At 43.7% G+C, this 26,782-nt stretch overlaps 1 protein-coding gene across 6 annotated transcripts in view; it reads right to left on the reverse strand.

Annotated features, from left to right (window-relative positions):
* PLEKHM3 (pleckstrin homology domain containing M3) overlaps nt 1–26,782 on the reverse strand; it is a 117,716-nt gene that overhangs the window by 41,250 nt on the left and 49,684 nt on the right. For all 6 annotated transcript variants that reach the window (XM_034785810.1, XM_034785805.1, XM_034785807.1 and 3 more), the window contains 2 exons: nt 19,201–19,394; nt 3,586–3,649 (listed from right to left, as the gene is read on the reverse strand). In XM_034785810.1, coding sequence (XP_034641701.1) covers nt 3,586–3,649; nt 19,201–19,394 — 258 coding nt within the window. The remainder of the gene's footprint in view (nt 1–3,585; nt 3,650–19,200; nt 19,395–26,782) is intronic.

Below are 26,782 nucleotides of genomic sequence, written 5' to 3' on the forward strand. Positions count from 1 at the left end.
ATTCTCTCTCTCTCCTCCCCATCATGGTTTCACTCTGACAGAAATGGGCAACCTGATTTCAAACGTAGAGATTCTGAAATGAGGAAAAGACTCTCCAGGCCGATAACAAGGATACAGCTAGATTAAAAGCTAAATCCAATTTAACCCATCCCAGCAGAAACAGTAATTGAATTACACTGCCTCTAACTATGATAAATTTGGGGAGCCGGGGGGGGTAGGAGGATTGCAAATACAAATAAACACAAAGAAGTATGTTGGAAGGAGCTGCTAAATAAATGGATGCATTGTGACTCCTGCCCATCCCCACTCCCACAGGGCCTTTGCTAAGCTGCTGATTGCTTCTAAATCTCTACTGCCAATGTTAGGAACTGATTAAGCAGCTTACAAGGCACTGGGGGCTAATAGACTGGCCCACCAGGGAGACTGCCACTTCTGATTTAAGCAGCTTGTTATTTCATGGTTTGGTTATGAAAGAAGAGACAGCAGCAAAGCCTGAAAAGCCACGAAAGCAGTTCTATCCCTCAGATGACTGGCTTTTTAAAACATGTGGAATTATTCCCATCCCACAACTGCACCAGCCCACAGACTACTTGTTGCCTCAGCTTTGGGTCTCTGTGTATTTGCTGCCACACAAAACTTGGATTCTCCCAACTCCCCTCAATTCTTATTGCCAAGCTAATTCTTGTCATTCCATCTGTCCCATGCTGAAATACGGGTGCTGCATAGCAGGCTATCCACTCAGCTTGTTCAGCAGAGACTGAAGCAAAGAAGTATATTATTGGGACACATCTGGTTGATTATCGACAGCTACAGTAACCCAAGATGGCCTGATTTTAAGTCACGTGTCTGGTTAATTTCATCATTGTTGTTAATTTGTTGTATCACAGAAGCTACACATTTTTTGTATCACACCCAGGAGCGTCAGGCACTGACCAGCTCTCCATTGCGTTAGGTGCTACACAAACACAGAACAAAGAGACAATTCCTGCCTCACATCTATGTAAACATTACTAATCACACTAAGGGGTTAAACTCCCCGAGGGGTTACTCCTACATTTTAAAGCAATTTCCCCTTTCCTTCTAGGGCAAAGTGAACACAATGGAGTGAAATACCAAAACCCAATCGAAACATTATGGTGACCATGCTGAAGACAAAAAGGCAAGAAATGCAAAGTGAAAATGAGAAATGGGCTCATAGGAAAACCCCCAATTCAAAACACCCCGGCACTTTAAGTGGTGCTCAAAATCCACCCCTGAATCCAGATTTTGAAAGCAGCTCCTGGGTAGAATTTTCAAAAATGCCAAATCTGTTCTCTATAGATAGCATTTGTACCGGTATAACTGTATCAGTTACGGGTGTGATTTTGTGCTGCTGCGGTTATACCAGCACAATGCCTAGTGTGGATGCAGCAACCCTGTATAAAGGTGCGTTAGACAGGATAAAAAATTCATAAGGGATAAGCCATAAGGCAGCGTCCTCCTACCTCAGGATGCGAATGATCCACTAGCTGGTGGGGCTAAGGAAAAGGTGTTTGGTGGCATGTGCTAACAAGGCCTTAACTACACTACGGGGGCTCTAGCGGCATAGCTACTGTATCTTAGCCCCACAGTGTAGATGCAGTCTACAGCGATGGAAGGGATTTTTCCGTCACCGTAGGAACTCCACCTCCCCAAGCAATGGGAGCGAGGTGGATGGAAGCATTCTTCTGCCCACCGAGCCGCGTCTACGGTTGGGGTTAGGTTGGCAGAGCTACGTTGCTCAAGAGTGTGAGCATCAGAGCTGTGTCAACCTACATTTTAAGTGCAGACCAAGCCTAACACATGCAAAACTGTGGAGACCAGGCAGAGCTGTACTTTAAGCAGGTGTGAGTTAGAATCATAGAAGAATCATAGAATCATAGAAGATTAGAGTTGGAAGAGACCTCAGGAGGTCATCTAGTCCAAACCCCTGCTCAAAGCAAGACCAACACCAACTAAATCATCCCAGCCAGGGCTTTCTCAAACCGGGCCTTAAAAACCTCCAAGGAAGGAGATTCCACCACCTCCCTAGGTAACCCATTCCAGTGCTTCACCACCCTCCTAGTGAAATAGTGTTTCTTAATATCCAACCTAAACCTCCCCCACTGCAACTTGAGACCATTGCTCCTTGTTCTGTCATCTGCCACCACTGAGAACAGCCGAGCTCCATCCTCTTTGGAACCCGCCTTTAGGTAGTTGAAGGCTGCTATCAAATCCCCCCCCTCATTCTTCTCTTCTGCAGACTAAACAAGCCCAGTTCCCTCAGCCTCTCCTCATAAGTCATGTGCCCCAGGCCCTTGATCATTTTCGTGGCCCTCCGCTGGACTCTCTCCAATTTGTCCACATCCTTTCTGTAGTGGGGGCCCCAAAACTGGATGCAATACTCCAGATGTGGCGTCACCAGTGCCGAATAGAGGGGAATAATCACTTCCCTCGATCTGCTGGCAATGCTCCTACTAATGTAGGCCATTATATGCCCTTAGCTTTCTTGGCAACAAGGGCACACTGCTGACTCATATCCAGCTTCTCATTCACTGTAATCCCCAGGTCCTTTTCTGCAGAACTGCTGCTTAGCCAGTCGGTCCCCAGCCTGTAGCAGTGAATGGGATTCTTCTGTCCTAAGTGCAGGACTCTGCACTTGTCCTTGTTGAACCTCATCAGATTTCTTTTGTCCCAATCCAAGTTGGCACTCAGGCTCCCCCTTCAGCTTCAATTAACACTACTCAGCAATGAGTGTAGACAGAGACCCTTGAGGGATGACCGGGACAAGCTAACCATGCTTTGTCTGGAGCTCCCCAGGGAGTTTAACACCACACTCATTAATACTTTTGCTAACCTGTTAACGCACCTCAATTTTCCAGTGTAGGCCAGGCCAACATGGCATCTGCCCCATAGCTACTCCACCTAGGTTTCCCCTCCATCTTGTCAATGATGCGTACACACTTCCTTTTGGTTACACAGCCACACGCGCCATGGGGACTAACTTAGGCCACGTCTATGCTTAAACTGCTACAGGGGCACAGGCAGCTGCGTTTTTGTAGCACTTCAGCGTAGACGCTCACTACAGCCACGGGAGGAGTTTCCTGTCGCGCTGTCATTAATCCACCTCCCCAAGGGGAGGTAATTGACGGATGGAAGAATTCCTAGTGTTGCCCACTCTGGGGTTTAGGTCGGCGTAGCTATGTCTCTCAGGAGTGTGAATTTTTCACACCCCGGAAAGATGTAGCTGTGCCAATATAAGTTTCCAGTGTAGACCAGCTCTTATTTTGTGTGGTCCAAACCCTGTGGTCTTGACTCAGGAAGAGGGAGTTTTCCTCGTATAAGAATTGCAGAGACTTGTTCCTGGTTCCAGAATGCACACATGTGGCATAAACCTTTGTTTTGGGGCTAAAACATCCCTGTATGCCAAGATTTTTATGCCAAACGACAAACCTCTGAGAGATTGGGATGTGTTGCTAACTCCACCACAATTAATAGCTGGGGAAAGCGTGTCATTCTTGTAATCCACACAGGAAAGGAAATTACCTGGCAAACAGAAGAAATGTACAATCAATGGAAGAAACTTACCTGCTGTAGGTCTGCAAGGGAATACAGGTGGATCTGCTGAAGGAGGTACTCTCTGGGGAAGATTCTGAAAAGAGGGAAATAGATATGAGTGGACATAAGGCTTCTGAGAGACAGACTCTTCTCTGGAAAATTCCCAAACCAGGAAGATCTCCAAATTCTTCAGCCATCATTGGGGAATTGTACATTCTCCTCCAAGGTCTCTACACAGTAGTGATGTTCGATACAGTGGTAGTTAGGGGTTGGAGTTATGTTACTCTCCCAAGCATCAGCTGCTTTCACAGTATTCTTTTATTTGCCATCTTCACCTTCTCCCAGGGAAAGAATTAATACAGTGGGAGTCCCTGTAGTTTTTCTGCAGCTGTCAGGGAAGCACGTGCAATGATAGTCACAGAAATAGAAACCTCATACTGTGGGCAGGAGTGTGATTTTTTTTTTTAACCAGTAAAAGCCCCAGTGTGGACACAGTTATACTGGTATAAAGGTGATTTATGCTGGTTATAGTAATTATTCTTCCCTTACGGGAGTGGCTAACACCAGCATAACCAATATAATTGCATTCAACCTAGAAGGAGTTGTACTATTGAAAATATACTGGGTAGAGCAGTAAAACTTTCTAATGTAGACAAGGCCTTATTTTCAAATCAGACCAAATACACACTTCACATGTCCCGTGCTAAAAATTAAAACTGAAAATCACAAGTAGTAAATTTGTGAAGCTACATTTTTATGAATCACACCTGAGCTCTGAACTAGTGGTATGGCTCTGCACTACCTTCCTAGGAACCTGGTATGATTTCTGGTCCTGGTCTCTTACTTGGCCTTCTCTTAGAAGTCAGAGACAAGGAATGGGCAATCTATAAGGTGGGCCTCTCTCTCTGATACAGGGCACAGCACTAGCACTGGATTACCAGGCCAGAGCTGGGCAGGTCATCTGTCAGTAAGCAGTCATGAAGGCAGTGTTGCCTAGAGGCTATCAACCTGGACTGGGGCTCAGGAGACCTGGGTTCTATTCTTGGCTCTGCCACAGGCCTGCTCGGTGACCTTGGGCAAGTCACTTCACCTCTCAAACGCCTCAGTTTCCCCAGAGATAAAATATGGATCACCATACTGACCTTTATAATGTGCCTTGAGATCTATGGATGAAAAGTGCTATGTAACAGCAAGTATTATTAAACAGTTAATCCATTCACCTGTGTCTTTATGCCTACTTTTTGTTTCCCCATTTTGCAATTTAGTTACATTACAGCCGGCATGGGGCTTGTCTATACAACAAGCCTCTGCATGGCAAGCCAGGATGTGAATCTGCAGTAATGTCCTGTATGGACACTGCTATGCAGCAGTGGAAGTCCTGGAGTGCGCCGGGTGAAACTGGGATCCAAATTCACACTTCGTCAATGGATAGAGGGGGGCAGATATGGAGTTTTGGTTCAAGTCCATCTCTACTTTACAACAGACTTTCGTGGGTTTCATGCAGTGTTTCCCCTCCGGTGTTTGGGAAAGAGTGAAGACTGGTATCGTCTGAGTAGGATCAAGGAGTTGCAAACAGTGGCCACTGCGGTCAGTGGATAAAGATTGAAATCATTTGACAGAGAAATAACCCTTCATACTCCTGCCCCCCGTCGAGTGACTGGGGCTAGGAAATAAAGACCAAGCTCTTGTACTCCTGTGGATCACACCTTACTACATGGCATTAGAAGAAAACCACCTTTGGCAAGAACGGATCAATTGAGCTACCTAAATCTTGCAGTCTGGAAGGCAAGGGGGCACAGAGAACTGGTGGAGTTGACTGCCGCACTTTTAAAGCAAGAGCTATTGCGGGAAATCAGAGAGGGTGAAACCCTCCATTCCACATGGGAGGTCCAGGAGCACTAGAGAGCTCCAGTGATTTAGTGGGAGCATGAAGGAAAAACAAGCTGCTAGACAAAGTCATTCAAAAACGTTAAGAATACTGTGAACTACTCCAGAACGTTATTTAGGAAAGGCAAATTTTCCTTACAAGGAACAAGATGTCAGGTTGGACCATGGACCCTTATGTTACAGACCTGTGTCATGAAGTTAAGTCTTGTGAGTCTGAGCAGACAATAAATGGACTAATTAGCGACTGAATTACTTATTGTAAGAAACAGACTCGACTTTGCAAAGATCTGCGGCTATTTGCAGGGCTAGTGAAAGCTGTGCTTCTCACATGGAAATGGTAAGAAGCAGGGAGAGAACTCAAATGCATCTAATTAAAAATACAAACCAAGATAGACTGCAAAGGGAAACAAACGGCACATCAGATTGGTTTGCAATCAGCATGAAGGCAATCATAACAGAATGCAAAGGTGTCCTACGCAAGGGATATACTGAGTCAATCTTGCAATGAACGCAACTATTTTGCAAAAGTGTGTTGCTTTCAGCACAAATTGCAAAGCACATACAAAACCAAAAATACGTCCATGGACCTGCAGCTGCAGGGCAGAGCGCTAATGATGATGAAGCAGAAAGAATTCTTGGTGGGGTCCATTAATAAATGTACAATGCAAGGTTCTACAACAGATTGGGGTGTGACAAAGGAATGAAATGAACCAAAACAGCAATTAGAAACCCAAAGAAAACACACGTGAAAAGTATTCAGGGGCTGATAAGAACTTTAATAACAACATAAATTACACTGGAAGCCACCGAAGAGATTTTAGAAACAGGGACACATATAGATCTGGACAAAACAGCAGTTGGTTGACAATATTTTGTACCAACTGCAATTTCTGGTCAAAATCAAGCCAAAAGACTGGAAATCAAAACATCAGTGAATCCAAAAAATAATAAAAGCTTCTCATTTAATTTTGCTCTATTGGTTCTCATAAACAGTTATTTTAGGCTGAGATTTTCCAAGCTGCTTCGGAGAGGTTTGGATTAAAATTAATGGAAATTGGGGTATCCAAATTCCCTGGGCGGTTTTGAAATGTTTAGCCTCAGTGTTTTGGACAAGTTGTAAAACCAAGGTTTTGACCATTTGTGGCTATTAAAGATTCTACGGCACTCTTCTCAAATAGGGATATGTCCTAGCTATATTTCAGCTGAAGGAATTACATTCTGTCTACCTAATTCCTATCTGCAGTTTCATATGGATAGGGTATTCTTCACTTCCTGTCCTAAACTGTTGCACAGAAGGGTGTGTTCAGCTTACCAGAGATAAACACATTTCAGTTGTGGGCTAAGTAATCCCTGTATGTCCCTCGGCTACAGGTTAAGGGCCAGCCACAAAAAAGTTTTCCAAAAACTAAATCCAAAGATAACACTGCACTTTGGACTTGTCCACAGTAGATTTTAAAACTGATCACTAAGAAGTCAGGCCTAAGACGTCAGCATTTTGAACCAGCTAACAACATTTCAGTCTAACTAGAATTTATTTTATTAACACACCCGACCCTATTCTTCTGATCACGCAGGCAGTCAGTCAACATAGTAATAACATTGGCAGGAACTGTATTGTGTGTTGAAGTCTTTACAGCATTGCTTCTGCTAAGGAAAATAATTGGCTAGTGAAAGGTTGTATTTTTCAGGTTATTGAAAGTCAAGTCTGAAACTCCTATTAGACAGTAGTTGTCAATGACTGATATCAATGAGTATTCATAAGGTCACTGAAGTATGGGCAATATTTTATTTCCTATAAACACACTCTCACATGTGATAACAGACATGTAATAAAAACCAAAATGAGGACTGACTCCACTTACTAGTGCACCTCTACCCCGATATAACGCGACCCGATATAACACAAATTCGGATATAACGCGGTAAAGCAGTGCTCCGGGGGGGAAGGGGGGCTGCGCACTCCGGTGGATCAAAGCAAGTTTGATATAACGTGGTTTCACCTATAACGCAGTAAAATTTTTTGGCTCCCGAGGACAGCGTTATAACGAGGTAGAAGTGTATGTCATTATTTAAGGTGACCTCAGCCAATCGAGGCCAAGGTGACAGACATTCCTTTCCTGTTCCTATCTCCCTTTTTTGGATCATGTATTAGTTTGCAACTCACACTCCAAAATTAATGTGCTTACTGTTATGTGCCAGTGGCCAGTGCTGGAGAGAAAGCGAAATACCACCCCTTCCTCCCAATTCCATCTTGAGAGAAAGAAACTGGCAATGCCTTCCAGCTCTTAGGTAAGACTAAGACACACACACACACACACACAAACAATACAATGCCATGAGCAAGTGAAGAGGCGCTCAAGTGAGAGGAGCACTTATTTCCATTACCATAGAAACTGGGCCCTGGAAAAGCAAAGGTGGTCTGGTTTCATATTTGTCCAATCTCTCTATTGATGATAAAAATGTATTCTTGTTGAATCAGGATGGAGATGAACAGCTGAGCAGCTAAAGCCTGCATCTGCAGCAGCACCGCCGACCGCATTAGAAAATGGTAGAATCTGAGCCTCTGAGGGGCCGAGAACGTCCTGTGCGGCGCGTGGGACACCCTCAAATCCCACCGAAGCCGAGAAGGGTTGAGAGCACTCCATCTGGGAGGCTGCAGCCTACGAAAGGGTTTAAAAGTGGGCGGCACAGTCCGTGCACTGGGCAGTTTTAAACAAATGTGCTGTGACCGTGTCGGAGCTGAACTGAGGGCGGTTTCAAACACACGACAGCACAAGGGAGCTCCAACAGTGGGGCTGCACTACGTCCATTCGGCAAATTGTTTAAATTTGGATTGTGAAACAACTTTCCAAAATGCTTTAGTTTATTAAACGATCTTGTCTGACGTGTCACTCCCTCCTTCCTCAGGTGTTAGGGGGCGCCACAATTCAATCAAGGCAAAACCAACACCATCCTTATTAAAACGCAAGCATTGAAAACAAACGGATGAGGTTTTAATACAAATAGAAGGGTGGGAGAAGGGTGAATGAGGAAGAATAAAATATAGGGCCAACACGGATCATGCTCATAAACTAACATTTTTGAAATAAAAGACTCAATCTTAAGAAGTCCACCATCAACTTGAAAAATCACACTTCTCCCTCAAAACTGAGCACCTTGTATAGAGACAACCCATAGTGGCTGAAATGGCTATCCCTGAAACATTAGTAAAAAACATTAGTGAAAAGGATCTGCATTAGCTATTAGCCAGGATGGGCAGGGATGGTGTCCCTAGTCTCTGTTTGCCAGAAGCTGGGAATGAGCGACAGGGGATGGATCACCTGATGATTACCTGTTCTGTTCACTCCCTCTGGGGCACCTGGCACTGGCCACTGTCGGAAGACAGGATACTGGGCTAGATGGACCTTTCATCTGACCCAGTACAGCCATTCTTATGTTCTTATGTACATTTTAAACCGAACAACAAATTAATTCCTTTTTGAGTGTTAGCAGCTAGACTTTGTATTGTACGTTATTGGGAAAATGTGGCTCCTCCTCCTGTGGAATTGCGATATAGTAAAATATGGACTGCCCTTGTAATTAAAAAGCTTTCACACCAAGTACACACACACGAGAAGTGCCAAAAAGAGGACAGATATTTCAAAATGTGGTCACCCTTTTTAGAGCACTCAGAAGAGAAGGGCTCCGCAGCCAGCAAGCCAGAATCTTTAACTAGGTTCTTTGAATATTTACCTGATCCTGAACAAGTAATAAGTAATGTACAACAGAGCATGTTAACATTGTATTGCAACTTTGCATTAATAAAAAGTTAGTGACAGATGTTTGCTTTGGGTATGTAACAGTGCTTTGGGTATAGTCTGTTTCATTGCTCCTGTGTGGAGTCACTTACATCTCAGTCCTGCAAAGACTGAAGCATGGGCTTGGATCTTTGCAAGTTAAGGGCTCTTATTTTCTCCCTTGATGTAAAGCTTCTTTATATACATCAAAAATGGGAGTGGTAAAAACGCTTATAAAGTTATGGTGAAAGGAATATCAAAATATTCAGGTCATCCCGGTTTAAAGGGTGCCCTACAGGAATTTTAAAAAATGCATCAATTAAAAAAAAAAATTCAAATCGACCGTGTCCTTCTCAGCCAGCTTTCAAAAGTGGAGAGACCAGAATAGCGATGGGGAGACAGATGGCAAATTCCACACCGGCACGTCCTGGGGCTCAGCGCAGCAAAGACCTGATCTCCTACTGCCTCGGGATCTGACACTGGGATACCTGAAAAGCAAGTGGTATCTGAGTGCAGCAGCACACTAAAAGCTTGTCCTATGCTTTTAGATAATTTGGAGACACCGCTCAGTCCCTTCTACATTGCAAGACAGAACTGTGTTTTTAACTGCACCAGAGGAGGGCTGTGTTGTAACCGGATCGTCAGTCACGGTTAAGTTTGCGGCATACAATGTAAGTTCAATGCTAACATTTTAGATTTGCCACTTCCCGGGAAGTCCTGCTGGTTTCAAAGTCTCCACAGTGTTTTACCATAAAGTGCTCGAAACAAAAGCAGCCAGTGCAAGGAAAGCGAACCTTAGGAGACATTAGCTCCAACCCAAGGGAAGACTTTAGCATTCTGTGCAGTCTTCTAAGTTTCCCAATTGGTGATGTGTTTTTTTTTTTACAACGCTATGTAATCTGCAGAGCAACAGTCATGCAAGACATTTCATCCCTGCCCTTGGTGTGATCTTATCCGGTAAGTATCTGCACAAACAAAAGGTTATCTTGTAATGTCCTTCTGGAAATAGAATCACTGATAAGTTTTTGCATTTAGGCAAAGTTTGTAGCCAGAGTGCTTTGTTAGCAGTAAGTAATTGCTCTGCATTTAAAGTCTGTTTACCAACAGCTCCAGTAATTTTTCTCGACTGGGTTAAATACCCTGACAGCTCTGCTAAAGCTACAGCAAATTAATCTCCCCAACCTGACACTCTAGCTAAAGTACAAATGTGATAAGCAGAGCAAACTCTTCTTTTCACACTGCAATCAAAAGAAATCAAGTTAGGTGGCAGATGGGCACAATCAAGCCCTTTTGTACCAAAAAAGCCCGCTAAGAAGGCAGAAAAAATAGATTGGCATCACTATTTCATGTGCCAGCCAGCAGTGTGTTGTTTGACCAGGTTTAGAATGTTTTGACCTTACGGGGCTTAAACCATTTCCAGATCTTTGAGATGAGGAGTGGGAGAGGAAGCAGAGAGGAGGATTAAGAGGAAAAAGTGTGATTCCTAGATCCTATTTTTCCTAATAGATGCTTGAAAATCCTTAAAATGTGAGAATAATAGCGGGCAGGGGGAAAAATTTTTTTTAACATGATGCAAGGTAGATCTTATTCTATTCTCAATCATACTGTGTCACGTTTTTCAGTAGTCTCATTTAACCTGAGCAATTACAGGAGAGTTTAAGTTAATTTCCACTCATCCCAAATATGCATGCAGGGTAAAGGACTGCATTAGGCTTCCCTGCAGACGCACGGGGTCTTTTTGCTAGATTTTATGTCACAATTCATCTGGAGTTCAATTTGTCAATAAAATTAAGGTACAGATTAAGGAAAGTGTGGTGTTTTTCCCTGTTGACAACTCTTGTGATTTTATTGTGAGTCTTTAGCTATGTGGTGTTCTTCTGAAAGCCCCACCTCCCGCAGTCGTGTTATTAAGGGAGAAGCTCGACTTAAATGAAAGTCTGTGAGAAAAGCTGGTCAATGTGAACCTTGAAGACTTAGAAAGCAAAAGGCGAATTAAGTCCCACATTTATTATTTAAATCTCATGATTTTTAAGCCAATCTCATGATTTGGAGGGGACTGATTCATGGTTATTGAATTCTAGAGGTTGTCCATACTGGTGCATGTAAGCAGCTTTGCGCAGACCACCTACAAGTACGTTGTCTAATTAGCTTTTAGAAACCACCAATCCCTGGATATCTTTCACAGGTAAGGATGGTTAGATGTATTTCAAAATATGTCGGTGTAAGATGTGGACTGGCCTATCAATCCATTACATCTGAAACTCACTTGCTATAGAAACAGTACGGTAAACCAAACTGATTTATATGGATTTGGACCAGGCCCATCAGGCCTAGCTAATGGAAACTGTCATTGATTTCAGATAATGGCTAACCATATTACACCTATTGCAAGTTGGAATGTTGGAAATCTATTTGCTCTAGTCCAGGCTGAACTAGTAGTGGAGGAGTTCAGGAAATTACAAGTTTCCTTTGCTACCATACAGGAGACACACTGGCTAGAGACCGTTGGAAACTAGAATTTCCTTTACTCCAGAAAGACAAGTGGGCAAATGAAGCATAGGGATGAGATTGCTGTAATAGTGGACAAGAGAAGAGTTACTTCAATGAACAGCTGGAAACCAGTGTCTGAGCAGATTGTCATAGCAACATTTACTACTGCCTACAATAAACCATACATAACTCTGATCTGCATTACGTCCCAACAGAAGCAGCAGAAGAGGAAGAGAGGCATGGACTATATCAGCAGATGGATAGCATTGTAGATGAGATTCCTGATCGCGATAGGATTCTGATAATGGGAGATACAAATGGAAAGGTTGGTAGCAGACAGGGTAAGCAAATGAATAATGTTGGACCACATGGCTTCGGCACAACAAACAATAATAGGAGAAGGTTACGAACTTGCAGTGTGATGCACAATCTGATTATTGGCAGGACTCAGTTCCTCAAAAAGACGTGCACAAGGTTACAGGGAACTCACCAGATGTTCAAATCAAAAACTAGATTGACCACATTATCATCAGTGAAAGGCATAGAGAGTCACTGTTGGACACTGGCGTCTATAGAAGTGCCGTGTGCGGAGTGTGGCAGTGATCATGAACTACTAATGGGAAAGATGAAGATTAACTAAAGGATGGGTGCAACTGGAGCCAAATTTGATTTTGATAAGTTAATAGGTCTGTGAGGGAGGCATACAAGGTGATGCTTGGAGGACATTTCAGGTCATTATTTTGTGAGGATGAATAGGGCTCCATGTCTGTCACGGAGGTCCCAGAAGTCACGGATTCCATGACTTTCCGCGACCTCTGTGACTTCTGCAGCGGCCAGCGTAGCTGACCCCAGGACCTGCTCAGGCAATCCCTGGAGACAGCCACACCGGCCACTGCTAGAGCGGCCCTGCAGCCAGCCTCAACAGCCGCTGCTCAGGCGACCCTGGGGCCAGCCGCACCAACCGCTGCTCGGGCGACCCTGGGGCCAGCCGCACCAACCGCTGCTCGGGCGGTCCCAGGCAGCAGGCCCCAGGGACTGCCGCGCAGTTGCAGATGTGGCTGGCCCCGGGGACTGCACGAGCAGCCGCTGCTGGGCAGCCCCCGGCAGTGGTCCCGGGGTGGCCGGAGCTGCGGCAGGGAGGCGACCCTGGGGGTGGCCAGAGCAACTGCTCCTCGGCAGCCCCCGGCAGCTGGTGCCGCTGGCCCCGGGCACCCCCAACAGCATCCCCTGGCTCCTCCCCAGCAATGCCCCTCCTCTAAGATTTAGTCAGGGGTATTTATGGTATAAGTTATGGACACGTCACGGGCCGTGAATTTTTTTTTTATTGCCCGTGACCTGTCCATGACTTACACTAAAAATACCCATGACTAAATCGTAGCCTTAATAATGAATAAGCCTCACTACTGACCAGATGGGAAATAGTCAAGGAAGCAATACAAAACACAGCAGAGGAAGTTACTGGAAAGCGTAAGCAAACAAGGAAAAACTGGACAAGCCATGAAACAAGAACATCACAGGAAAAAGCATAAACAGGCCAAAACTGCTGGGAAACCAGAAAAAGTAAAAAGTGTTACGTGAAAGATGGAAGGTATAAAACAGAATGATTTAAAGACAAATGAAGAAAGAAAGAAAAGATGATGTGAAATCAAGGCGCAGGGCTGGCTGCAGTGGAAAAGAGTAAGATGGGGGGACAAACGGATGACAGGAGGCCAGAGAGAATATTGCAAACACAACAAAGACCAGTCCGACCTAGAGGCTGACCACTGATTAGATGGCGGGACATCGTACCCAGGGATATGGCCAGGTTGGGCTTAATGGAGGAACAAGCCATGGATAGGAATGAATGGACAAGGAACAAGCCATGGACAGGAATGACACTGTCTTCCTCGTGTCTGCAAAGATGCTTTGGGAGGAAAAGAAGACATGCAGTTCATACTTGTTTTGAAATTAGTAGACAGGTTCCCCATCAACACACATGCAAGACTGGACAAATGAAAATGATATTCTTGGTGTTTACCGGAAATCCTGCTTGAGGACATAACTTTTTTACTTAAGTGCAGAAGTTCCCAAATTCTTCTCTCCAAGGTAAGTAAGATCATGAGAACGCTATGAAACTTAAGAACGCCTATAAATCAAAAGAAGGAACAAAGCATTATTGATTTTTAGAACAGAATGCAGAAGAATAGTTTGGGACAGACAGTTTCTACATGGAATTAAATAGCTCCACCTTTTATCTGCTTAGATCTCCCAGACACCTTAAAATGAAATGAAAAGCAATGAGGTACTCTCTGTTCTTTCAGGTGCAATTTGGAGTACTTGGAGTTTGCTGCAAGCAGACTCTGAAGTGATCAAATTAGGGTGAATGTGGGCAGAGCTAGTATTTCAAGTAGTGCTCCCAGCTAATGAAAACACAATTTGGAATCTAAGTGCAGTATTTCTAAAGCAATCTATCTTAAACAGAAGAAACAAGGCTAAATCATTTTAGAAGCCTAATATTACTAATCTATTTGACAAACGGTGACAGATTGCATTAGACATCATGTCTGGACTCAGAGATGCTATGTGAACGAAAAGATTCTGTTACCCTCTGAAACATTTGTGCAAGTTTCTTAGCAACAACTTGAAATGCTTAATGCAAATATTTTGAAAATAATCTAGTTCTGAGGCAAAAAGAGAGATTTATTTCTAAGGCCTCATTGTAGGAAATGACAGAATTCTTCTTTCAACTTCAGTGGGTCTGGGCTCTTGTTCTGCGAAGAGTTGACAGTATTAGCTAGGGGAACATATTTGTGGCACTGGAAATGTGCTCTTAACCTGACTGCAACAGCAAGCTTTAATTCCATCTCTCTGTAATGTGCTCTAAGGCCTGGTCTACACTAACCCCCCAATTTGAACTAAGGTACGCAACTTCAGCTACGTGAATAACGTAGCTGAAGTCGACGTACCTTAGTTCGAACTTACCGCGGTCCAGACGCAGCAGGCAGGCTCCCCCGTCAACTCCGCGTACTCCTCGCACCGAGCAAGATTACCAGAGTCAACGGGGGGCACTTCTGGGTTCAATTTATCGCGTCCAGACAAGACGCGATAAATCGAACCCAGAAGTTCGATTGCCTGCCGCCGAACAAGCGCGTAAGTATAGACAAGCCCTTAGTAAAGCAACCAGTGCCAGGTTAAATGAATATAAAACTCTGTCCTGCAATTAACAGAAAACCATAATCCTGTGGAGGGGACAAGTAATTAGATGCAGAATTCTGCTTAGTCTTCCACCTCCATGCAGAAGGAGCATGTGTTTACAGATGGAAATCACTGAGATAAATGCTAAAGGATAGGCGGACCTGTTGCAGAGCCAGAGACTGTTAAAAGAAAAACAAACTCGGTGATAATTCCTTCTCCAAGAAGCCTTCCATTAAGCCAGAATAGTAGGAAGAGAGACCATAGTGGTTAAAATAAATTACGAGCCCTTCTTATATCTATGAGAGACAAGGAGACTCCTCCACACTTAAAGGAGAAATACACAAAAACAAGAAGGATGCTTCCTTCAATTTACACGTTCACATACATTGCATCCCCTGTTTAATGGACAAGAGCTTCTCTCCTCTCCTCTCCCCCAGGCACCAGATATACTGTTTCCACTTTGCATGTTTGTGTTCTCTGGTAACACGGCAAGCAGAAGACTGTTGGGAGAGCTATACAACTGCAGCTTGCAGCAGTTCTACACAAGCACTAGACTGTTCCTCCCCCAGGAACTGACCGTGCGCATGCATCTAATACAATCCCAAAAAGGTAAACCTGTTCAGTTAAAAACAGGGAAGGCCAATTCGATTTTGTCAGATGGAGGTGACAGCCACAGCTAAGTGGTCATAGCAATATCCCTTATGAAATAGAGACAACGGGTCAGATCCTCAGTTGGCGTGACTCAATGGAGCAATGCTGATTTACACCAGTTGAGGATCTGGCCTAATGGGTCTAGCCAAACTTGTTTTCCTTTACTGTTTTATCTTCCCTTCTGCCTTTAAAGACTGCTTCGAACTACCACCCAAACAGCCACCATTGTTGCCGGAGTCCATCAAGTGAACTAGGATTCTTAAGGACAATAAGGGCTGCCAGTTCCCTGCACCTTGAGCCACTAGCTTCCGAGATCTCTAGCTATGTCTTCGTTTTTTTAGTCACTCGCCTTCGAGTTCACAGTGCAGTTCAGGCCTGAGTTTTCTGAGGAACGCCAAGTTGTACAAAGTTCCCAAAGTACCTATGTATACCAGGCATTATAAATAACATTTCCACATTTAAGTCAACTAGGTCCTGAGCTAAACTGGTTTATAGCCATCTGGAATTCTTCAGAAACAGTGACTTGTAAGCACTGTAAACATTTTAGTCTTCATGGAGGACATAGAGAACTTCGAAATTAATTGCCATCTTAGGTTTGAGATCTGGGTTCAAGAGGAAGGGATAGATTTAAAAAATGATGATGAGGATGAGGATGATGATAACACCCCAGAGCAATCTGCTCTTTCCCTAATAAGGAAGGCTATCAGTGTCCCACAAGCAGCAAGGTGCCAATACGATTACTCGGTCTGTTTTTAGTTCTCTCTAGACAGCAATATTAACAGTTTGTTTCAGTCTGTTTATATGGGTCTGACAGGTCTTCAAGATGCTGTGTTCACTCGCCAGTGATTAATAGCCAGCCATGTAGTAAGGTGAAGATCAAGCTGAAAAAGAATGCCTTTGGAACAGGACAGATAACTGGATTCTGGATTCTCTCCCCCAGCCCTTTAATTTCTGACTAGGAAACAGCACTAAATTTAGTAGCACCGGCTCACAGAGTTGTTTAAACTCCCCTTTCCTTGTAACTTGCCCATGTGATGAGCTGATGGGTGATTTAAATCACATATTTTGTTTGTGAATAGAGCTCATTTTCTCTGTCCAGCTGTTATGCTGAGCTATAGGGTCTGCATATTGGGACGCGACATATTCAGAATAAAGGTCCTGGAGCACGATTCCGGCCAGGTGATGCTGCTTCAGTCTTGTTTTCCTCTCCAGATCGGTCCAGCCCCTTCGGGAAGGCCACCAGGGACCAAACTGGTGCCAAAATCACTCTGCTGGAGATGTCCACACGTGGGAGTCAGGCAGCCAACTCCCATTGACTTTCAATGGGAGTTGGGCACTTACCTGCCCTTTGTGCCTTTGAAATGGTCGCTCTATGGCTTTTGGAGCGTCCCACAAGTTCCTACCAAACTAGACACTCTTCCCTATAACAAGGAGCAAGAGACAAGGACTGTGCATAAAGCTCTAGCCACAAGCTCAGCCCCCGGCCACGGTGCTCCTCTCTCAGCTGTGTATTATATATAGGTCATGAGGAATGGGAATTTCAGGCAGCGCTAGAAGACCAAGCTTAACTCAGGCTTATGTCATCGGGAGCATACGGAAAACAGGGCACCCAAGAACTGTCATAAAACACCCATCAAAGTTCTCTGTTTTTAATCATTGGGAGTCTGGAGGTCTGTGGGTCAGGAAAGGGAGTGTGTCCCCCTCCCGCCCTTTCCCCCTCCCACCCATTTATTAGCACCGTACACTAGTCAGGGCTTTTCCTTCTGCTGTAGGGAATGTACCTTCAGCTGCTGCTTGACGGTGTGTCACCAGGAAACCTCCATATAATAGATGACAGACATATCCTACCTACTAGCCTGCTTTGTCCTTTCCTTTCTGTCTTCCCACAGAGCTGCACCTTACTTTACATTTTACTCGTTTTGATTACTTACTGGTATAAGAGTTTTATGGTATTTTTTTTCCATCCCTTTTCTTGCAAAGCCTCGCACCTTTTCTACATTTCCTGACGAATTCTTACTGTCTGTCTTTCCTACCCCATCTCCTGAGCTGCCTCTATTTCTTCAGTCTTCCCCTTTTGGCCTCTTGGTAGTTCCCCTCAATTCTTATTTTCTCAAATTCTCTCTTTGTCCTAGTCCCTTGAATGCCTCTTCAGTCCCTTTGGACCCTTTCCTCTCATCTCTTTCCATCAGCTCCAGCTCAAAGTACCTCCTCCAGCCTCCTTGCTTTCCCCTTCGTCCCATTTCCTCTGGCCCCATTGCTTTTCTTTGTTCACTTCTCCTTTGATCTGTTTTCTTTCACTCTCTTCACTGACTCTCTTCAGTCTTTCCTACCTCCTCCTCGCTGTTTTAATCAGAGCATTCAGCATTAATCAAAAGCCGTAATTTCTTTTCAGCCACTTTTCTCCAGCCTCTGTAACGCTGTTCTCCTTTTAGTTTTATTGTAATTGAAGGAGAGAAAATAGGAGCAATATTACAACTGTACAGCAGGACAGCCAAAGTGATAATACTGTGCACTACAGCCAGAGAAAATAGCTTTAATTTTAAAAATACTGCAGATGGGCTCCCCGAAAGTTGAAGAAGCGAGTCTGTGTGTTGCTGCTCAATTCCACAACACATACACACAAATATTTACACACAATATGTTTACTATAGTAACTCACCTGTTGCTCTCTAGAACTTTGCCACTTTTGCTTTGCTGTACTTGATGTAATTATTCAAGGCAGTGACATATAGGTTCTCTAATGAATAGCAATCATCACCTCGCTTCCATTCCTGGGACAAAGAAGCGAGTGCAAACCACCACAGCAAATTGTACCAACCCTCCACATCCTCAAAAACATATATCCACAATACAGAGAGTGGGACAGGCCCTCCATTTACTCTTCCTCCCTTTGGCAGTTGAACATTTCAAAACGGCAGTGTTTCTAACTGAAGGTGACAGATTTGTTTTACTAGCAGACCTGAGAAATACAGATGCATAAGAGATGCATGTTCCAACAAGCCAGTTGCATTTGTCTGGATTCATTCACCTCACAGAAAAGAAAAAAGAAAAAAAAGATAGATCCAAAACAGGCCTCCAGCCCCTTTCTTTAGGAGATCCAGGGTAAAAACAAAGTTGGCCTTTCTACAGTTGATCTGCTGGTGGAGTTGAAGAGGCTGTTTGTCTTTCAGAGCTGTTTGGAGACGATCAGCAGCAGTTAGATGCGGCATGTTTTAAAATGAATTGTGCCTTTGATAAATAAACTTGTGGATTGCAATCTGCCCATTTTATTTTGAGGAAAAATCAGCAGGAAAGGAGGAACCGACATTACCCAAATCACACACTTTCCATTATCGCAGTGATGGCCTGAGATAATTATGTATTTTCAGCCTTAGACACACCACTGAGGAGAAACAGCATGCTCCTATGGGAGGAATGACTTTAGGTACCCAAACTCCACAGTCAGCCCACATGAATCACTGAAACAGGCCTTCCTATGGCAGCAGACAATCTCGTTGTATAAAAAAGCCTCTGGTGACAACTACAGTGCACCTGGCTTTCACAATGGGTAATGGCTTCTGAATTGGATCATGGGAACCAAGAGGAGGTAGTGAGGGCTGAACATGTGCAGACAAGAAAGAGGCAGGACAACAGGAATCTTGTGCTGCATGTTGTCCGTGGTTCTTACCTCCTGCGCAGGTCTTCTGCCACTGCTGCTCTGCAGCTGAACAAATAGGCTCGGAGAGATCTCAGCTGCTGTCTCAGACGGACTACAGTCGCCAGCGGCTCAACATGTCTGTACAACATGGGATTTTCCTGCTGGATGTCAATCAACGGCTCCTCGTACACATACTCCAGGAACTCTTTGGCTTGCTTTGATACCTGAAAAACAAAGCACGCAGTTTAGATGTGTTTTCTTTCTGCCCTTCCTTAAACGGTTTTATTCCTCTCTCTTATGTGCGTTTTTAATCGTTATTTGAATCTGAAACCCTCTCTTGGAATTTCCATAGCCAACTCTTGGGGAAGGCAGAGTTGACAGTGATCCCACTGTCAACTTCTATTGAGAGCCAACCCCTACTTTATCGAGCACATTACGATAAACTTTAAGGACTTCTATCCTATCTTTCCAAATCACAGTGATATTCATAGCCATACAGGTCCTTACCACTTCCCCTGTTGGTGAAGATCATGTACAGTATCTGTTTGATATTAGATAGTGCTCTATTGAGGACATTATCCTGCCATTGCAGTGGGATGAAGTTAATGATTTATTCTAATAGATCTTTTACATGTCTAACTACAATGATCATCAAACTACTCCCTCCAATGGCCTTTTCCTGTCTAGGAATGTTTACATGTGTTTGTGTGCAGATACACGGTGATTCTAAGTCGGATGCAATTAACAAAGAAAATTAATGAAATATTGAAGGCCCAATCCAGCTCCTTTTGACCTGGAGTCATCTCATACTTTAATGGGAGTTGGGTGGGGCCCTAAAAAGAGAGTCAAAAGTAGGTTAACATGTACAACAGAACCCATTGTACCATTAGCCATTCCAATGGTAATTCCTCCCATGTTTAGCTGTTATGTAAAAAACACATAACACTAAAAGAACAATCAGAACCACATCCAGCAATTTTTGAAAACAAGCATAGATGAGAAATGGGTATTATTATTATTCAGGAATCATGGTGTTTCATTTTCAAGAACTTTCTCTCTATCGCATTCCATCATATTGTTCTGTACATCTGCACCCACAATAAGATACTGTTACCCCTTGGAACTTTTTGTCCTAACTGGGAAGGATACTTCCATTTCAAAGACCAAATACTCCTCCCCACCCTATTGCTTTATTTCTGCATTTTATCAAGGGGGGGGGGAAAGAGCCGAGATTATGTGAAATGAACTGCAAACCACTTGAAACTCTGCTGTAGAAAAATGATATGTTTCGCAATTCAATTAGTCCTTCTGGTCCTTAAAACCAGTGTTTACACTGAAGCAAGGCACCAATGAATTAGGCTAACAAAGCTACCTTTTATGAGGTGAACAAAAGGGCAAAGGCTACACTATAGTCTTCTCAGACTTAAAAGGCCTCTCCCTTCAGGTACTGTAGAAGATGAGGTAGACAAAGCAACATATGTCCTTATAGATGGTACCAGCTAGTGCAGTGGTTCTCTACCAAGGGTACATTTACTCCTTGGGGGTAGGCAGAAGTCTTCTAGGGGGTGCATCAACTCATCTAGATATTTGCCTAGTTTTACAACAGGCTACAATAAAAACACTAGCCAAGTCAGTACAAACCAAATTTTCATACAACGACTTGTTTATACTGCTCTATATACTGAAATGTAAGTACAATTTTTATATTCCAATTGGTTTATTTTATAACTATATAGTAAAAAGGAGAAAGCAAACAACTTTTCAGTAATAGTGTGCTGTGACACTTTTGTATTTGTATGTCTGATTTTGTAAGCAAGTAGTTTTTAAGTGAGGTGAAACTTGGGGATACACAAGACGAATCAGACTCCTGAAAGGGGTACAGTAGTCTGGAAAGGCTGAGAACCACCGAGCTCCTGGAATTAGGAGCAGGTCAGGGAAGAAGATGTTACAGTGAGAGATGATCCCAACTGTACCGCTTCACAATGAATAATCTCCATGTTAACAAAAATATCATACATATGATGTCCCATGTGTGGACATCTCCAGCAGAGTGATTTTGGCACCAGTTTGGTCCCTGGTGGCCTTCCCGAAGGGGCTGGACCGATCTGGAGAGGAAAACAAGACTGAAGCAGCATGTACTGGCTGCAGGTTAGTGATTATGCAGCTAATGCACTGGTATATTTTTAAACACAGGAGATACTGTAAGGTGAATTAAGGATCATGGTTCCACAGACTTTTATGGCTCAGAAGCTGTATTAAACATCCCACTCATCTCTCAACTTTTAGATTTTTTTTTTTTTTAAACAGTGCACACCCAAGGAACTGCGCTGTCCAAACTGAGGAACAGAAAATCAGTAACAACCCGGGGAGGTCGGGTAAAGAACAAAATTCTTCAGATCCCAAATGCACACAAAACTTTAGCTCCAGAAAAGTTTGGTGGCGTCTCTTGGTTTTGTTCTGTTAGCGAGACTAATACAGCTGTACACTAGAGAGAAGAATACAACGATCTTCATCGTCACACTGCTTTTACACACATTAAATCATTTAGCCTTACAACACACCTGAGAGCTACCATACCTATAATAAGTATCATTCCTCTTGTACTGAGGGGGTGAGAAAGTCAGATAGCAGCGATTCACTCAGCACCACCCAAGCATTCAATATCACAGCTCGGTTGGAACTCAGTAGTTTCTCACTCCAAATCCCGTGCGAGGATCACTCGCAGATATACTTTGGTCCCCATCGGCACAGCATTCAAGCACACGTTGAAGGGCTTTGCTGTATCAAGGCCTAGGAATGTGCAAGTACGTAGTCTTAACTTTGAGAGCAGTCAGCAAGTGGAATGTAGAACACGGGGAGGTTTCCAGATTTTCTCCCACGGCAGAACCTGATGCCAGTATCCCCAGGGCTCAGTATTCCTTTTGGAGTATATTCTTTCACTGTGACTCAGCATTGAAATGATGGGAAAGCCCACTCACCTGCCAGCAGCCTCAGGGCAGATATAGGAATGAGCAGGAAGTGATATTATATTTTTTCCATGGGGCACATTCATCAGCAGTGCACCCATGGATGGACACACACACACACACACACACACACGTTAAAAGATTATTAAAGGTCGCAAAGTCAAGCACTCAAAAGTTAGGAAATGCCAGAATCAAGCTTGCCTGTGCAACCTTCATTCAGCCCCCGTGTGTGCATACTTTATGGTACACAGTCTTTAATTACAAGATCACTTTTTTTCCCCAGGACCCCTGCCTCAGGGAGTGCACAGAATGGACAGTTAACTTATAACTTGGCCAAAATTGGGTGGATTTTCATGGGGATGACAAAAGACACGTCCCTGACACAAACGTCACCCCCTCCCACAAATTTTACATCCCTCCTCCAAAATATAGGCGTGCTAGCGCTGTTCAAAGAAAAAGTCACTAGGGTTTTTTTTAAACACAGGCAAAACAATGTATTTTTTCCCCTATAGAATCATTTTCAGAAATGGCTGGATTTTTTTTTGGAAAATTTCAGCCAAAACCTCAGCCTAAGATAGGAAAACTGGCAAGTCAAATTTCAGCCCAAATGGTTCATGTTTGGTAAAGTTATAAGCAACTGAAAACAGGGGCAAGCTTAATAATAGGTGGCGCTACCAGCTCTGCCTATAATACACAAATACACACGCATATCATTTTATTAGAAACACCAGAAAATGTCATTCAAATACAAGTATTAAGATTGAAGAGCGCTCTTTAGCCTAAAATGTCAAAAGAAGAGGAATGGGGGGAAAACAAGGATCAGTACTTTTTTCTGGAGGCTGCCATCTTGTGCTTCAGAACCTAAACACAAAAAGTCAGACTCATTGTAAACTCTTTGGAAGAAGGGCCGTCTCTCTTCTTTTGTTTGTGCAGCTCCTAGCACGCTTTTGGGTGCTACTGGAAGCAAACAGCAATACTTATTTATTACCTTTTGCATGTAACCAAGTAAAAGTTGCCAGAGAGAAGAGATTGCATAAGGATAGGAGGAAGAGATATCTAAAAGATAATCTCCCTCAAGAACATGAAAAACTCTACTATGAAAAGGACTGAGAACCATAGCAAAAGTGGGAGCTGGGAGAAACTGTGTGAACTACGATTTTGGTTAAGAAATTGCTGTGTAAGTTGCTGTGTAAGGAAGCCTGCAGAAGCATGGCAAATGGGAAAGTCCTTTGAAAGGGTTTCTGTTAATCAAGGGGTTCTTTCCCTTAGTAGCCAAATGCTTTTGTATGCAAATCTAGTGTAATTCTCAAGATCCAGCACACGGTAAAGCTCAACTCTGTGGATTTCTCCAGGGGTGAAAGTAACTTACGGGACTTACCAGTACACAGGGCCAGGGTCCTGAGCAGGGGGCGGGGCCTCAACCGGAAGGGGCGGGGCGTTTAAATCCGGCTGCAGTAGCGGTGGCTGAGAGCACCAGGCCCCATGGTAGCGGTAGCTGCGGCGGCGGCTGGGAGCCCTGGGTCCTTTAAAATGCCACCATAGCGGCGGCCAGGAGCCCCAGAACCTTTAAATCGCCTCCAATACCCTTGGGCTCTGGCAGCGGGGCTCTGACAGTGATTTAAAGAGCCAAGGGCTCTGGCCGCTGCCGAGAGCCCCGGCCCCTTTAAATCGCCACTGGAGCCCCAGGGCTCCCGGCTGCTACCCCAAGGCTCCAGCAGCGGAGTGCGTGCAGTGATTTAAAGGGTCTGAGGCTTCGGCCACTGCCCGGAGCCCAGGGCCCTTTTAAATTACTGGCCTGGGGAAGCTCCTCACTGCCTGTACCAGACCATACCGGCTTACTTTCACCTCTGATTTTTTCCAAGTCTCATCCTGTCAGAAGCAGACAGATGGGATCTTCTCCGACTGTGAAGACCAAGAGTTAATATTATACATGCTGTTCAAGTGCAGTGAATTCCAGGGAACAGCTGAAAACATATACCTAATTGTATCAGCGTTACCAAACAAGGCCCAAGCTATAGATCATACACTGGGGCTTGCTTCCTCAGCTTTGCTAGTGGCAGATATAATAGGTGCCAATGCACCTTGCAAAGGAGGACGAGATGGCGGGGAGAAATTATTTCATGTTCTTCATCCACGGTTACTCTGTTCACAGGTTGAGCGATTGACACATTTTCTAGATAGTGCGAAATACAGAAGCATTCAATAGGTGGAAGCCACACTCATGTTCTCTCTGATATTTCACAGGATTGTGCTCAGCACGGTCCACTTTGACAAAGCCCTGTTCCTATCAGCCCCCATCAGTATATTATGGATCAGGTTGAAAGGGGGGCTCCTGTTGGAGTAGCTCCCCTATAGTGCATTGCTGTGTTGAATTGATGAACAGTGTTGCCTCTTTGGTGAGGCTTTGGAGCATGGTTCCATATGGGAGTGCTGTTTAAGAGATCTATCTGTGTAGGTACTTGCGGGACACTCAACATCAAGGTAGCTGCAATGGTAGTGGATGAGGATATCCTGCTTTGAAAGCGAGTCCAAGAGAAACAGAAATCATTAATACTAAGAACACCTCAGGAGCGTGGGATGGTGTTTCTGTCTCTGCCAGACCAGGACATAGAATCAATAGACTAATAAAGAGTCATGCAGCTACATTATTGCTATTAAGTACTGCAGGCATAATTAAGACCCTTTTTTTTTTTTTTTTTTTGCATCTGAAGTATCTAAATGGATTGTACAGTAGTGACACGGCATTACACTCTACATCTGAAGTATGAGAGAAAGAGAAAATGGAGATAAATGAAAGACTAAGGGTCATCTCAGGCCAGTGTGCTCCACAACAGAAGAGGATTTGCTTAGTTCCAATAAAGGATACAATGAAGATAGAAACAAGGCAAAAAATTGCAAAATCCAGTATAAAGAGGCAAAACTAACAGATTCCCTTAGACCTGATCAGTTACATAATGGGCTAGGAGACAAAGGATGGTCTTGTGGTTAAGGGACTGGCCTGGGACTCAGGGGACCTAGATTCAATTCCCAGCTCTGCCACAGACTTCCTCCGTTACCTTAGGCAAGTCACTTGATCTCTCAGTGCCTCAGTTCCCCGTCTGTACATTGAGGATGATGATACTCCCCTACCTTGCTGGGGTGCTGTGAGGATAAATTAACACTCCTGAGAGACTCAGTTACTCCGGAGATATACGTACTTACAGAGAACTTGACACTGCTCCCAGCCAAGGGAATGTTCACAACTGTATTGTGCTTTGGCAAAGTGAAAATTGAGAATTTCTCATTGTTATAATCAGAATTAATTTGCTTTTAAATTGAAGCCTAAAAACTCTATTCTGCCTTTATGCCCCAACTCTTTGAACACTGGCAGTTCCTTTTCTCCTGTAGCCAGACTGTTTAAAATGGTACAAGTTTTGAATTCTAAATTAAAAATCCAGTTTCTCTTCTTTATGGTCTCATTGACACATGTTTTCACTAGACTGCCTGCTTTACCATCCACTTGATCCACATTAGAGGCTCTCATCCCATCCCTGTCCAGCCAAATGAGTGGCCTTTGGGAAGGGCCATCCAAAGGAAAATAATGTAATGTCTAATATTCAATATCTGGCCTCCTGGGGGAAAAAAAAAAGAGATCCTTAATCTCTCTATGCAAGAACTTTATTAACTCCTGAAAAATCTGATATTATTTGGCATCAGATTATCATTTTCCTAATGGCAGGCTCTGGTTTCCTTTAATAATCTCTGTCTTTTGACAAATTTTCTTCTTCAAGAGAGCCTGCTTTTTCCCCTAACAGAGCATTTACCAGTTCTTTTATTTCCTTTTCAAATAACCCATAATAATAATAATATTCACGGACGTTAAACATCAAACAGCCTCTCCTAACAGTGTCTGTTATGTTTGAAGCTTTAGTACAATCTTCCTTCCTCATAAGTCTGTTATTGTTTCAGCACACTCCCCCCGCAATGCCAAAACAACACTGTTAACCCTATGAAAACATCCAACAGAAATGCATGTTCTATGCACCATTTCTCTGGTGCCCTTTGGGAAACATGCTAAGATGTATAAAATAGCCACTAGTATATATCTGCCTGTCTATCCATTCATCCATATTTGCATATCTATCCAACATTAACATATCTTAGTGTTAAAAAAAAGAAAGGTAAAATCAATCTAAAGAACTGTACTTATCCACCTCACCCTCACATTCTGACTGAATGTGCAAACCTCTCTTTTCATATTACTTCTGTTGCTTATGTCCAGGGAAGTGTTGAGGTGCCATCCTTCTGTTTTTATAAGAAGACTTGTGCTCAGAGATGAAGTCCACGATGTTCTGAAGCTAGAGAGATCTGATTTCCCACAGGATGGAATTCCATAGGACTAGTGCCTGCCACCAAAAAAAAGCCCTGATCACCAAGCTCTCCTCTTGGGATCCATCAACTGTAGAGCTCCTGAGAATCACAGCTCTTGGAGCTGCGGCGAAAGAGGCGATGTCTGAGGTAGCCAAGGCCCAGTCCATGAGCCTAGGGAGGTTGTGGAATATCCATCATTGGAGATTTTTAAAAGTAGGTTAGACAAACACCTGTCAGGATGGTCTAGATAATACTTAGTCCTGCCATGAGTGCAGGGCACAGGACTAGATGACCTC

This window comes from Trachemys scripta, chromosome 11 (assembly GCF_013100865.1).
Source record: "Trachemys scripta elegans isolate TJP31775 chromosome 11, CAS_Tse_1.0, whole genome shotgun sequence".
Classification (NCBI taxonomy): Eukaryota; Metazoa; Chordata; order Testudines; family Emydidae; genus Trachemys; species Trachemys scripta.